The 13592-nt window shown below is 44.4% G+C and overlaps 1 protein-coding gene and 1 long non-coding RNA gene across 2 annotated transcripts; one reads left to right on the forward strand and one right to left on the reverse strand.

The window, feature by feature from the left end:
* Positions 1 to 624: 624 nt before the first annotated feature.
* On the forward strand, positions 625 to 9301 carry LOC133150206 (uncharacterized). The gene is made up of 4 exons (XM_061272589.1): positions 625 to 1586; positions 2604 to 3397; positions 7674 to 7958; positions 9278 to 9301. Exons 1-4 carry the CDS (start codon positions 1064 to 1066, stop codon positions 9299 to 9301), a joined length of 1626 nt encoding a protein of 541 aa, XP_061128573.1. The 5' UTR covers positions 625 to 1063.
* Positions 9302 to 11328: 2027 nt separating this feature from the next.
* On the reverse strand, positions 11329 to 11816 carry LOC133143511 (uncharacterized). The gene is made up of 2 exons (XR_009710435.1): positions 11696 to 11816; positions 11329 to 11631 (listed from the first exon to the last, which is right to left on the reverse strand). It is a non-coding gene; the product is annotated as an uncharacterized LOC133143511 (long non-coding RNA).
* Positions 11817 to 13592: the final 1776 nt, after the last annotated feature.

Consider the following 13592-nt stretch of genomic DNA (forward strand, 5'->3'; position numbering starts at 1 on the left):
TAAATCGCATTTTCTCGGTGAGCTGAGCACTTTTTCTGAATTGTGCCACTCCCGTCACTCTGGTTAGGTTGGCATCGAAAAAAACGCTCTCGGGTGCTTTAGAGTGCCGAGTTTATCACTGCGCATGAAGAAATGACCACCTCCAACGTTTGGTTTATGTTTTATGAGCATTTTTAATTTTATTGCTTAAATCGCATTTTCTCGGCGAGCTGAGCACTTTTTCTGAATTGTGCCGCTCCCGTCACTCTGGTTAGGTTGGCATCGAAAAAAAACGCTCTCGGGTGCTTTAGAGTGCCAAGTTTATCACTGCGCATGAAGAAATGACCACCTCCAACGTTTGGTTTATGTTTTATAAGCATTTTTAATTTTATTGCTTAAATCGCATTTTCTCGGCGAGCTGAGCACTTTTTCTGAATTGTGCCGCTCCCGTCACTGGTTAGGTTGGCATCGAAAAAAACGCTCTCGGGTGCTTTAGAGTGCCGAGTTTATCACTGCGCATGAAGAAATGACCACCTCCAACGTTTGGTTTATGTTTTATAAGCATTTTTAATTTTATTGCTTAAATCGCATTTTCTCGGCGAGCTGAGCACTTTTTCTGAATTGTGCCGCTCCCGTCACTCTGGTTAGGTTGGTGTTATGTATTGACTTGGAAGTGTTGTTTCTCGTTTGCATATTGCATTGTTTGGTATGCTCTACTTTTTGTTGCCCTTCTCCGTGCGGTGTGGAGGTGTGATTGGTCAGCGGATGAATATCATTGTGATGAGGCTTGTTCAGGAAATAAAAACACGCTAACAAAAGTAACGTGAATCTGTGCTCTTTACAAAGGTTATGTAAGAGAATAAACATAACAAAATTGGCGACGAGACTTAAAAAGGACCCTACAAATGCGGAGGTGGACCGGACACAAGTGAATAGTGCTTCATGGACTTGGTTGTGTGGACGTTAGTTTCGTCTGCTCGCCCCGGATTCTGCTCTGATCAAGCTAGCCGGAGGTGAGGACGGGTGTCGCTCAGGACCAAGGTAAAAGTGAACGGACGCCAAGAAAAGTGAAAAAAAAAAAAAAATGTCCGGAATCTTGGGAAATATGGACGTATTTGACAGTTCGGTAGAAGACTGGACAACTTATGTGGAAAGAGTTGAGCAGTACTGCCTAGCTAATGAGATACAGGACGAAAGAAAAGTAGCTGTCCTACTCAGTGTCATGGGCGCCAAAATGTATAACTTACTCCGCAGCCTGGTCGCCCCAGCTAAACCGGCAGACAAAACATTTGATGAAATAATGCAGATAATGAAAAGTCATCTAAACCCAGCACCATTGGTGATTGCTGAGCGCTTTAGATTTCACAAGAGGAACCAGTCAAGGACGGTGACGGTGTCAGAGTACATCGCAGAACTGAGGAAACTGGCCGAACACTGTCAGTTCAGAGACGGACTTTCAGATGCTCTGAGGGACAGGTTCGTGTGCGGGCTGCACAACGAGAGCATTCAGAAACGGCTTTTGACGGAGGACAAACTCACCTTGCAACGAGCAGTGGAAATAGCTGTTTCAGCGGAGACAGCAGCAAGGGATGCGACGGAGCTTCAAGGTAAAAACGCAGCCACAAGCTCTGTGTTTAAACTGCACACCAAACGGCATGATACCAAAGCAAAGCCCTGTTTCAGATGCGGTAAACAGTCACATGACCCCGCAGAGTGTTGGTTTAAGGATAAAGACTGCCGACAATGTGATAGAAGAGGGCACATACAGAAGATGTGTAAATCAAAGTACAGTAATGCAAAAGATAAACACAATATAAGAAAAGGACAAAAATTGCACAAAGTAGCACAGACAGATTCTGACAGTTCAAGTGAGGAAGAATTGGCTTGTTTAGGGCTGTGTGCTACAGAAGAGAATGACGGTGATGTGATTTGGCTGACACCAAAAATTAATGGAGTGCCATTAAAAATGGAACTGGACACAGGGTCAGCACTGTCGATCATATCATTCAACGACTACAAGAAAATGTTCCCAGACACTAAACTGTCACGCACCAGTGTAAAACTGAAGACATACACAGGAGAAAAGGTTGCACCACTGGGAAAACTCAAAGTGAAAGTGAAATACAGAAACCAAAAGTGCAATCTTGAGCTGTTCGTCCTTAAAGAGGGAGGTGTACCACTATTTGGTCGTAGATGGCTACGACAAATCAAGCTTAACTGGCATGAAATAAAGTCCATGCACATAGCCTCCAAACAGCTCACAGACATGAAGTTAACTGAGATACTGGATAAACATGCACATGTGTTCAGCGAAGGCATAGGAACAATGAAACACATCAAAGCACGTCTCGAGCTGGAAGAAGGTGCAAAAGCAAAGTTTCATAAAGCACGCCCTGTTCCATATGCGCTACGCCCAAAAGTTGAAGCTGAGCTGCAAAATCTCATGGATCAAGGAATAGTATCCAAAGTGGACTGGTCTGAGTGGGCTACACCAATCGTACCTGTTGCAAAGAAATCTTCAGACAAAGTGCACATTTGTGGTGATTTCAAAGTAACTGTTAACCCTGTCATGCATGCGGACCAGTATCCACTCCCTCGCATCGATGACATTTTTGCATCTCTAGCAAATGGTGAGCACTTCACAAAGATTGACCTCGCACAAGCATATCTACAGATGGAAATGGATGAAAGTTCACGCAAGTACCTCACCATAAATACTCACAAAGGACTATACCAATACAACCGGCTTGTATTTGGTATTACAAGTGCCCCTGCGATATGGCAACGTGCAATGGACCAAGTGCTACAAGGAATCCCAGGTACTCAATGTTACTTGGATGATATTATTGTTACTGGTTGGGACAAAGATTCACACTTGCAAAACTTGAATGCAGTTCTAACAAAACTGGAAGAATATGGTCTAAAAGCAAACAAAAAGAAATGTGAGTTTTTCAAGGAGTCCATTGAGTATTGTGGACACAAAATAGACAAGCACGGACTTCACAAAACGCAAGACAAAATTGAAGCTGTAGTAAAATCTCCACAACCAGAAAATGTCAGCCAGTTACGCTCATTTCTTGGCCTTGTTAACTATTATCACAAGTTTTTGCCAAACCTTTCCACTGTGCTGCACCCACTGAATGCACTGCTGCACCAAAATGCAAAGTGGGCCTGGAATAAAGACTGTGAACGGGCATTTACAAAGGCAAAGGAACTCATTATTTCAGACAAGGTGCTCACACACTTTGATCCAAAGCTTCCCCTATGTCTAGCCTGTGACGCTTCGCCTTATGGCATTGGTGCAGTTCTATCTCACAAAATGACTGATGGCTCTGAACGCCCCATTGCCTTTGCATCACGCTCTTCATCACCAGCAGAGCGTAATTATGCACAGATTGACAGAGAAGCTTTAAGCTTTGTTGGAGCCAATTTAGTTACCTTAGATTAAATTCTTACTTTTGTTTAAGATTCGCTGGCCTTGGGCCATGGACCGTTATTTGACAAAGCATTTGGTCACCTGATCAGTCACCTGATCAGGGAAATAAATAGGCTGCTCCCACTTGGTAGTTAGTCTCAGTTAGACAAGGAAGGAAGACAGTAGTGACATAGTTTTTTACCGCTAAAAAGCCCGCTTCAAGCTACTTCAAGTTTGCCCCAGGCTTGTAGCTCTTGGAATTTAGGAACCAAACTTTAGTTTACTTCTTTGAACCCTTTATGTTGAAACCTTAGTTGATTTACAAACGATTTGGATTTGTACCTGTGTGCCACCTGTTTGCCTGCCTGCCATTCCCTCTCCCCCCCTATCCTTGCTTGGCCTACCACCTTTGCCTGCCTGCCATTGCCTCTCTCCCTCGGCCTGCCTGCCTGCCATCGCCTCTCTACCTCGGCCTGCATGCCTGCTTGCCTCCATTTGGACATTCTACCTCCACCTTCAAAAGGGTATGAGCAACAGCTGTACACAGTGTTTTAAGATAAGCGTGTGACAAGAACTATACAACATCTAACCTTTGAAACTGACACTCACAAATAAGTAAAAAAACTTTCATGAAGTGCTTAAAACATGGAAACCCAACTTGAAATAGGATTTGTTTGACAATGGGATGTGGATTTATTTGAATTGTGGGTAGCCACACACTTGGACATACTGGATTTTGGAACACATCCTTGCATTTAAGTGGAATTTCCGGTGTTATCATCACTTCAATTGAAATTGTTGGAAGATGTCTCGGTCTGGGTCACCTGAAGTTGAAGTTGCTCGTTCTCACACAGAGGATGTTAATGTGCAAATCATGGCTGAACAGCTGTTGAGGCAGCACGTTGCAACCCGAAAGGGAAAACTGAGTTTTTGCACAAGAAAACAAAATGAGTTAAAGCAATTTATGGATAATGCCAGCGTTGCTTATATAGACAAAGGCATTAAAGATCTTATTGATGCACTGGATGAATTTGACAAAGCTCATGTGTTGGTGCAAGACATGTTGGCTGGTTACGAAAGGCAAGAAGATCATGCCCAATGGTATGAACCAAAAAAGAAGTCTTTCTTATATTTTCTTGAAAATGCACAGACATTCAAAGGCAGTCTGTCTCAGCCATTACCTGTTATCACCCCTATGGACAGTGCTTCTAACACATCCAGAAAGTCAGGGAGTTCTTCTAAGTCAGGGGCATCATCACTGTCATCAGCTCGTGTAAAGATTGAAGCAGAAAAGGCAGCTCTTCTGGAACGTGCTGCTGGGCTAAAGAAAAAACACGCTCTTGAGCTGCAAAGGATGCAACTCCAAGGTGAAATAGAACAGAGCGCCATAGAAATTGACATTGCTGCAGCAAATGCAAAAGTGAAGGTTTTGGAGAATTACGAAAAACAAATAGAAATAAAAGGAGGCTCTGTTTGTCGATCAGAACCCACGGATAGCATGAATTCTTACCTGGAGGCGCATGGAAAGGAAACTTATATAGAACCGGAGATTTCAATTGAATATGCAAATATACACACTGTCCCCAAGACTCCTCTTCAAATGCTTACAGCACAAAGACAAACCCAATTCCCCTATCAATTACCTTCTAAGCAACCTCAGACTATAGCTGCCACCTCCATAACAGCCGGTGTAGCAGCCCCTTCCATTCCTACGGCTGCTGCTTCCACTCCCAATACGGTAGCAGCTACCTCTGCTCCCACTGTGGTAGTAGCCACCCCTGCCCCCACGACAGCAGCAGCAAGTCTAACCTCACACTCTGCACAGCCAATTACGAATAGCGGTTTAAGTGACATTGCAAACCTCTTTATGCAGCAACAGCGGTTATCTTTGCTTCCCACTAGGGATATACCTGTTTTTGAAGGGGAACCTTTGAACTTTAGGCCTTTTATGCTAGCGTTCGTGCATGGAATTGAAAATAAGGCTATAAGTAATCAAGACCGCTTGTATTACCTGGAGCAATACACTTCTGGCCAATCAAAGGAACTGGTGAGAAGCTGTTTGCATATGAGTGCAGGTGATGGGTATGCAGAGGCTAAACGATTGCTGGAGTACCATTACGGCGACAAGATAAAGCTTACTAATGCATACATGGAGAAAGCCATGAACTGGAGCACCATTAAGGCAGAAGACGGAAAGGCATTGTACAGTTATGCACTCTTCCTTCGAGCATGCTGCAACCTGTCTCGAAGTCTGCAGGATATGGAGGAGCTTAGTCTACCCTCTAACCTGAGGCTTCTTGTCTCAAAGCTTCCTATTAAGTTGAGGGAAAGATGGCGGTCAAGAGCATTTGACATCATGGAGCAGAGACAAACCAAGGCTACCTTTTCTGACCTGGTTACCTTTATTGAAAGACACGCCAGGATCATGCAAGATCCTCTCTTTGGTGACATCCAACAGCCACTTTCTACAAAGAAGTTCCTGCAACCTAAACCTACGTCAGATTCAAAGCTTCCATTTAAAACCAAAGGTAGTTTTGTAACTGCTGTGGCAAATACTTCCGCCTCGGCCAAAAATGATGTCCCCAAGCAACAATCTGCTAATAACAAGTCTCCTGTTACAAGCAGTTGTGCGATTTGTAATGAAACGCATTCATTGACTTCATGTAAAGAGTTGCTCTCTAAGACACATGAAGAGCGTGTTGATATTTTGAAGAGAAAAGGTGTCTGTTTTGGCTGTTTGGTAAAGGGCCACTTGAGCAAAGATTGTAAACGGCGCCTTACTTGTTCTGTGTGTTCTAAAAGGCATCCAGACATACTGCATATTCAAAGGACAGCTGATGGAATCACAGACCACAAGGGGAACCCCAGTGGATCTGAGATGGCAATAAATAGTGGATTGGTCTCACTGGAAAATAGAAACATTGGATCCAGTGACGATCACTGCACCTTAGCTATTGTACCCGTTCAAGTGAAGCTGAGTAAGTCCAACCATGTTGTCCAGACGTATGCATTCCTTGATCCAGGCAGCTCCGCCACATTTTGCACTGAGAGTCTCCGACGACGTCTAAATGCAAGAGGAAGAAATCACAGGATCCTTTTGCGAACTATGGGTCAAGAAAAACCCACCGACAGCATCGTCGTCAGCGGCTTAGAAGTAAGCAGTCTGGAAGGGAAATTGTTCTATGGACTGCCTGATGTTTACACACAGAAAGAAATCCCAGTCAGCAAAGGCCACATACCAAAGCAGAAGGATGTGAAGAAATGGCCACACTTGAAGGATGTATTTCTGCCTACCATTGATGCTGACATCGATCTCTTGATTGGAACAAATGTGCCCAAACTCATGGAGCCATGGAGGGTGATTAATAGTAACGGCAATGGACCTTTTGCAACCAAAACCCTGCTGGGCTGGGTTGTCAGTGGTCTCCTCCATGATGAGCACACAAGTCTGAGTAAGCAAGGCAAGACATATGTTTACACCAATAGGATTTCTGTGGAAATTGTACGTGACCTTCTGGTGCAGCAACTCAACCATGACTTTCCGGAGAGTACATATGAAAAGGAAGAAATGTCTCAAGAGGATCTGAGATTTCTAAACATAATGAACACCTCAGTCAAAGTACAAGATGGACACTACCAATTGCCGCTGCCATTTAAAGGACATCCCAGAATGCCCAACAACCGTATGATGGCAGCACAGAGGGCTGAGCCTTTGAGGCGCAAGTTTGGAAGGAACACCATTTTTTGGGAAGAATACACATTGTTCATGAACACCATGGTGAAATGTGGACATGCTGAACTCGTCCCAAACCAGGAAGAGCCACAGAATGGCAAAGGCTGGTACATACCCCACCATGGAGTACGTCATCCCAAAAAAGGAAACTTGCGAGTGGTTTTTGATTGCTCCGCATCTTACCAAGGAACATCTCTCAACAATGAACTCTTGAAGGGCCCAAATCTTGCAAACTCCTTAATTGGTGTCCTGCTACGTTTCTGCCACGGGAATGTAGCCATACTGGCAGATGTGGAGAAGATGTATCATCAGGTAAAGATACCACCAGAGCATGTTGACTTTTTGCGCTTCTTGTGGTGGGAGGATGGCAACACGTCTCAGCCTCTCATGCAATACAGGATGACAGTGCACATATTTGGCGCAACATCATCAGCCAGTTGTGCCAGTTATGCCTTAAAGAGGACAGCTGAGGATAACAAAGGAAGCTTTTCAGCTGAAGCAGTGAACACAGTCCTCAACAACTTCTATGTTGATGATTTGCTGAAGTCTGTGGATACAGAGACCGATGCCATTCAACTGTGCAAGGAGTTGAAAGCTATGTGTGCAGCAGGAGGTTTCAATCTCACCAAGTGGTCCAGTAACAGCCGAAACGTCTTGGTCCACATTCCTGAATGTGAAAGGGCTAAGGGAGTGAAGGACTTGGACCTAGACCTGGACGACCTGCCACTAGAAAGGACCCTTGGTGTGCACTGGAGTGCAGAAGATGATGTCTTCAAATTCCACGTGGCTCTCAAAGAGCAACCATGCACCAGGCGAGGCATCCTGTCCACGGTTAGTTCAATCTATGACCCGCTAGGATTTCTTGCCCCAGTGACTTTCCCAGCAAAACATCTGTTGCAGGAACTTTGCAAGCTGAACCTTACCTGGGACGAAGACATACCGAACACTCATGCACAATCCTGGAAACGTTGGCTGCATAGCCTTCGGACTCTTACAGCCTTCAACATCACCCGCAGTTTCAAACCAAAGAACTTTGGAAAAGTTGAACATGCACAATTGCACCACTTTTGCGATGCAAGTGAAGTAGGATATGGCATGGTGACGTATCTGAGGTTGGTCAGCAGTAAGGAGCAGGTACATGTGAAGTTTGTGATAGGGAAATCAAGAGTGGCACCGTTGAAATTTATGACAATCCCACGTCTGGAGCTGACTGCTGCAGTGCTGGCAGTTCGTGTAGAAGGGATGCTCGTAGAGGAATTAAAAATGGACTTGGAACCAGCCGTGTTTTGGACAGACAGTACGACAGTGTTGAAATACATAAAGAATGACAATAGACGATTTCACACATTTGTTGCAAATCGTGTAAATACAATCAGAAGCAGGTCTGATGTATTACAGTGGAAACACATTCCTGGAAAATTGAACCCAGCAGACTATGCATCCCGCGGATTAAACACTGCAGACTTTCTGAAAGGCAACAACTGGATCAATGGTCCCAAATTCCTGAAAGACTTAACCCAGCACTGGCCCAACGTACCTGTCGACCTTGCTATTCCTCCAGATGACTCAGAATTGAGAAGAGAAGTTCAAGTACATGCCACGTTAGCCAGTACCCATGATCCAACTAGTGTGTTACTGAATTACTTCTCCACTTGGAATAAACTCAGAAGAGCCGTTGCCTGGTTCCTGAAGCTGAGGAGTTTGCTCACACAATGTGTTCTCAAAAGAAAGGGGGCCTCAAAGGCAGACATGGCTGGCCCTAAGACACTCTCTGTTCAAGACCTGGAAGAGGCAGAAGAAGCCATTGTGAAGTTCTGCCAAAATCAAGGATTTCCACAGGAGATGGCATGCTTGCACAACGGAAGGAATGTCAACCGGAAAAGCTCCATCTTCAGACTGGACCCAGTCCTTGACCATGGCTTATTGAGGGTTGGTGGTCGCCTGAGCAGGATGGCTATGCCAGAGGTACCGAAACATCCAGCTATCTTGCCTAAAAGGCATCACGTTTCTGAGCTTCTGCTTCAACACATTCATCAGCAAGTTGGCCATTGTGGCAGAAATCACATCTTGGCAAGTTTAAGGCAAAAATATTGGATTCCTTGTGCAAATTCTCTTGCAAGGGAAATTGTGAACAATTGTGTCCCCTGCAGGCGGAACTTTGCATGTGCAGGTGAACAAAAGATGGCCGATCTGCCAATTGATCGTTTGACCCCTGACCTCCCTCCATTCTCACATGTTGGAGTGGATTACTTTGGACCAATAGAGGTGAGAAGAGGGCGTGGCATGGCAAAACGTTATGGCGTGCTATTTACTTGCCTGACTACTAGAGCAGTCCATTTGGAAGTAGCACACTCATTGGATACAGACTCTTGCGTGAATGCGTTTAGGCGCTTCATAGCCAGAAGAGGCCAAGTAAAAGAATTAAGGTCGGACAATGGAACTAACTTGATCTCTGCTGAAAAGGAGCTACGGGAAGCACTGAAACGATGGAACATGGATCAAATTGAGCGTAGTCTTATCCAGAAAGGTGTCAAGTGGACGTTCAATCCTCCAGCTGGTGCACACCATGGAGGCATCTGGGAGCGCATAATAAGAATGGTGAAAAGGATATTATCCTCCATCACAAACCAGCAGTCTTTGGATGATGAAGGTTTAGTAACAGTAATGTGCGAGGTTGAATCCATCCTGAACAGCCGTCCTTTGACAACCGTTTCCAGTGACCCTAATGACTTGGAACCACTGACGCCTAATCACCTACTGCAGCTAAAGGTCCAGCCCGTGCTTCCACCAGGAACATTCAAACAGGAAGACTTGTACGCCCGAAGGCGATGGCGGCAAACACAGTATATCGCAGATCTTTTCTGGACACGGTGGATACGGGAATATGTTCCACTCATGCAAGAACGATCCAAATGGTCCCGCATCAGGCCCAACTTTGGTGTGGGAGACATTGTTGTGATAGCTGATCCTACAGCACCGCGAGGCTCATGGGTGATCGGAAGAGTAATCGAAGCCATAGCAGATTACAAGGGCCTTGTTCGTTCTGTGAGACTGCAAATGAGAACCAACCAGCTCTTACGGCCCATCAGCAAGATCTACCTGTTGGTAAAAGCCAACAACCAACATTGAACAAAGACTGCGCATGTGCTTACATTTGCATCACATTCATACACTGATACTTGCACACATTTGTAGTATAATTGGACGTAAATTTAAAATTAGAATTAAGAAATTAACATTGTTTATTTTTTGAAAATTGCCCCCATTGTGAATATTTTGTTATAGCCACACGTGGTAGCTATAAGGGGCCGGATATGTTGGAGCCAATTTAGTTACCTTAGATTAAATTCTTACTTTTGTTTAAGATTCGCTGGCCTTGGGCCATGGACCGTTATTTGACAAAGCATTTGGTCACCTGATCAGTCACCTGATCAGGGAAATAAATAGGCTGCTCCCACTTGGTAGTTAGTCTCAGTTAGACAAGGAAGGAAGACAGTAGTGACATAGTTTTTTACCGCTAAAAAGCCCGCTTCAAGCTACTTCAAGTTTGCCCCAGGCTTGTAGCTCTTGGAATTTAGGAACCAAACTTTAGTTTACTTCTTTGAACCCTTTATGTTGAAACCTTAGTTGATTTACAAACGATTTGGATTTGTACCTGTGTGCCACCTGTTTGCCTGCCTGCCATTCCCTCTCCCCCCTATCCTTGCTTGGCCTACCACCTTTGCCTGCCTGCCATTGCCTCTCTCCCTCGGCCTGCCTGCCTGCCATCGCCTCTCTACCTCGGCCTGCATGCCTGCTTGCCTCCATTTGGACATTCTACCTCCACCTTCAAAAGGGTATGAGCAACAGCTGTACACAGTGTTTTAAGATAAGCGTGTGACAAGAACTATACAACATCTAACCTTTGAAACTGACACTCACAAGCTTAGTGTGGGGTGTTAAAAAGGTTAACCAATACCTGTATGGAAAACACTTCACGCTGATTACAGGTCACCAGCCTTTTGTTTCCATTTTCAGTCCAAAGAAAGGTGTTCCTGCTATGGCCGCCGCTCGTTTACAACGTTGGGCTCTCTTTCTTGGAGCACACACCTATACCATAGACTATAAAGGGACGAAACTACACGGAAATGCGGATGGTCTCTCTCGCCTTCCTCAACCACTGACAGAGAAGGCTACTGATCCTGCTTTAAATCTTCACATGCTGCAAATGGAACCACTTCCGGTGACTTGCGCTCAAATAAGCAAAGAAACAAGAAACGACCCTCTGCTATCTCGAGTGTATGACTTAACTGTTAATGGCTGGCCAATGCATGCAGATACTGAACTTAAGGACTATTTCACCAGAAAAGACCAACTTACTGTGTCCCAAGGATGTGTCCTGTGGGGGTCACGCGTTGTTGTACCTCCCAAACTGCGATCCAAAGTTCTAAACTCGCTGCATGATGGGCACATGGGGGTAGTTAAGATGAAAAGTCTTGCTAGAAGTTATGTGTGGTGGCCTGGCCTTGACAACCAAATTGAAACTCTGGTCAAAACATGCAGAGGTTGTCACCAGACTCAGCGCTCACCTCAGATTGCCCCTGTCCACACTTGGGAATGGCCTGTTGCCCCATGGCAACGCATTCACATTGACTATGCTGGACCTTTCATGGATCACATGTTCCTTATTGTGGTCGACACTCATTCAAAATGGCCCGAGGTTTTCACTGTAACGAAAGCTACTACAACTGTAACAGTGAACCAGTTACAGATGCTTTTTGCACGTACAGGATATCCTCTTCAGCTTGTAAGTGACAATGGTACCCAGTTTACTAGTGAGGAGTTTCAGATCTTCCTGAAAAGCAACGGAATAAAACACCTTACTTCTGCTCCTCACCACCCTGCAACGAATGGACTTGCTGAACGTTTTGTACAAACTTTCAAACAGTCGATGAAAGCCAGTAGGAGGGAGGAAGTTCCACTACAGCAGAAAATCGCCAACTTTCTGCTAGCCTACAGAAACACTCCACATACTACTACTGGACAGTCACCTGCAATGTTGTTCATGGGAAGAAACCTAAGATCTCGTTTAGATCTCCTGAAACCTGACATCCGAGAACATGTTTCAAACAGACAATGTTCACCAACTCAATTACAAAGGAAACTAAGATCATTTGACATCGGACAAAAAGTATTGGCAAGAGACTATCGTAACCAAGGCGACAAGTGGCAACATGCGGAAATTTTGACACAAACTGGACCACTCTCATATACAGTGAGTGTTGAGCCTAATGTCGTCTGGCGCAGACATGTTGACCAGCTTTTGGACGCATCACCTGGAAATGCCGCTACTCAAACTACGACACCTACTGTCCCACAAAACCCTAAGGACAGTACTCCAGCTTCTGACATCACCCCTGAGGAAAACATGTCCACACCGGAGATAATGGACATACACAAACCAATGACAAACCTACCTGATCCTCCTGGACGCAGATATCCTGAGAGGGTTCGCAAACCACCAGACAGACTTGATTTATAAATGTTGAAAAGAAACAAATGTTCTTTAAAAGAAAAAAAAAAAAAAAAAAGTTAATATTTGATGTTGAAAATTGTTGTGAATTTTGAAATGCCTCTAAAAAGAAAAGTATACACTTAATAGCACATAGAAACATAGTACTTATATTTTTTTTATTTGATGATTATTGGTGCATCAAAGCTGGAAGAGAGGAATTGTTATGTATTGACTTGGAAGTGTTGTTTCTCGTTTGCATATTGCATTGTTTGGTATGCTCTACTTTTTGTTGCCCTTCTCCGTGCGGTGTGGAGGTGTGATTGGTCAGCGGATGAATATCATTGTGATGAGGCTTGTTCAGGAAATAAAAACACGCTAACAAAAGTAACGTGAATCTGTGCTCTTTACAAAGGTTATGTAAGAGAATAAACATAACAGTTGGCATCGAAAAAAACGCTCTCGGGTGCTTTAGAGTGCCGAGTTTATCACTGTGCATGAAGAAATGACCACCTCCAACGTTTGGTTTATGTTTTATAAGCATTTTTAATTTTATTGCTTAAATCGCATTTTCTCGGCGAGCTGAGCACTTTTTCTGAATTGTGCCGCTCCCGTCACTCTGGTTAGGTTGGCATCGAAAAAAACGCTCTCGGGTGCTTCAGAGTGCCGAGTTTATCGCTGCGCATGAAGAAATGACCACCTACAACGTTTGGTTTATGTTTTATAAGCATTTTTAATTTTATTGCTTAAATCGCATCTTCTCGGCGAGCTGAGCACTTTTTCTGAATTGTGCCGCTCCCGTCACTCTGGTTAGGTTGGCATCGAAAAAAACGCTCTCGGGTGCTTTAGAGTGCCGAGTTTATCACTGCGCATGAAGAAATGACCACCTCCAACGTCTGGTTTATGTTTTATAAGCATTTTTAATTTTATTGCTTAAATCGCATTTTCTCGGCGAGCTGAGCACTTTTTCTGAA

Source organism: Syngnathus typhle, linkage group LG2, assembly GCF_033458585.1.
Source record: "Syngnathus typhle isolate RoL2023-S1 ecotype Sweden linkage group LG2, RoL_Styp_1.0, whole genome shotgun sequence".
NCBI lineage: Eukaryota > Metazoa > Chordata > Actinopteri > Syngnathiformes > Syngnathidae > Syngnathus > Syngnathus typhle.

What these genes read in the sequence shown, in the direction of transcription:
- LOC133150206 (XM_061272589.1), top strand. Translation starts at nt 1,064, where the DNA reads ATGTCCGGAATCTTGGGAAATATGGACGTATTTGACAGTTCGGTAGAA. An exon ending in GGATGCGACGGAGCTTCAAG is followed by an intron (nt 1,587 to 2,603) that starts GTAAAAACGCAG and finishes TTGCATCTCTAG; the next exon opens with CAAATGGTGAGCACTTCACA. An exon ending in GGCGAGGCATCCTGTCCACG is followed by an intron (nt 7,959 to 9,277) that starts GTTAGTTCAATC and finishes TGTCCCCTGCAG; the next exon opens with GCGGAACTTTGCATGTGCAG.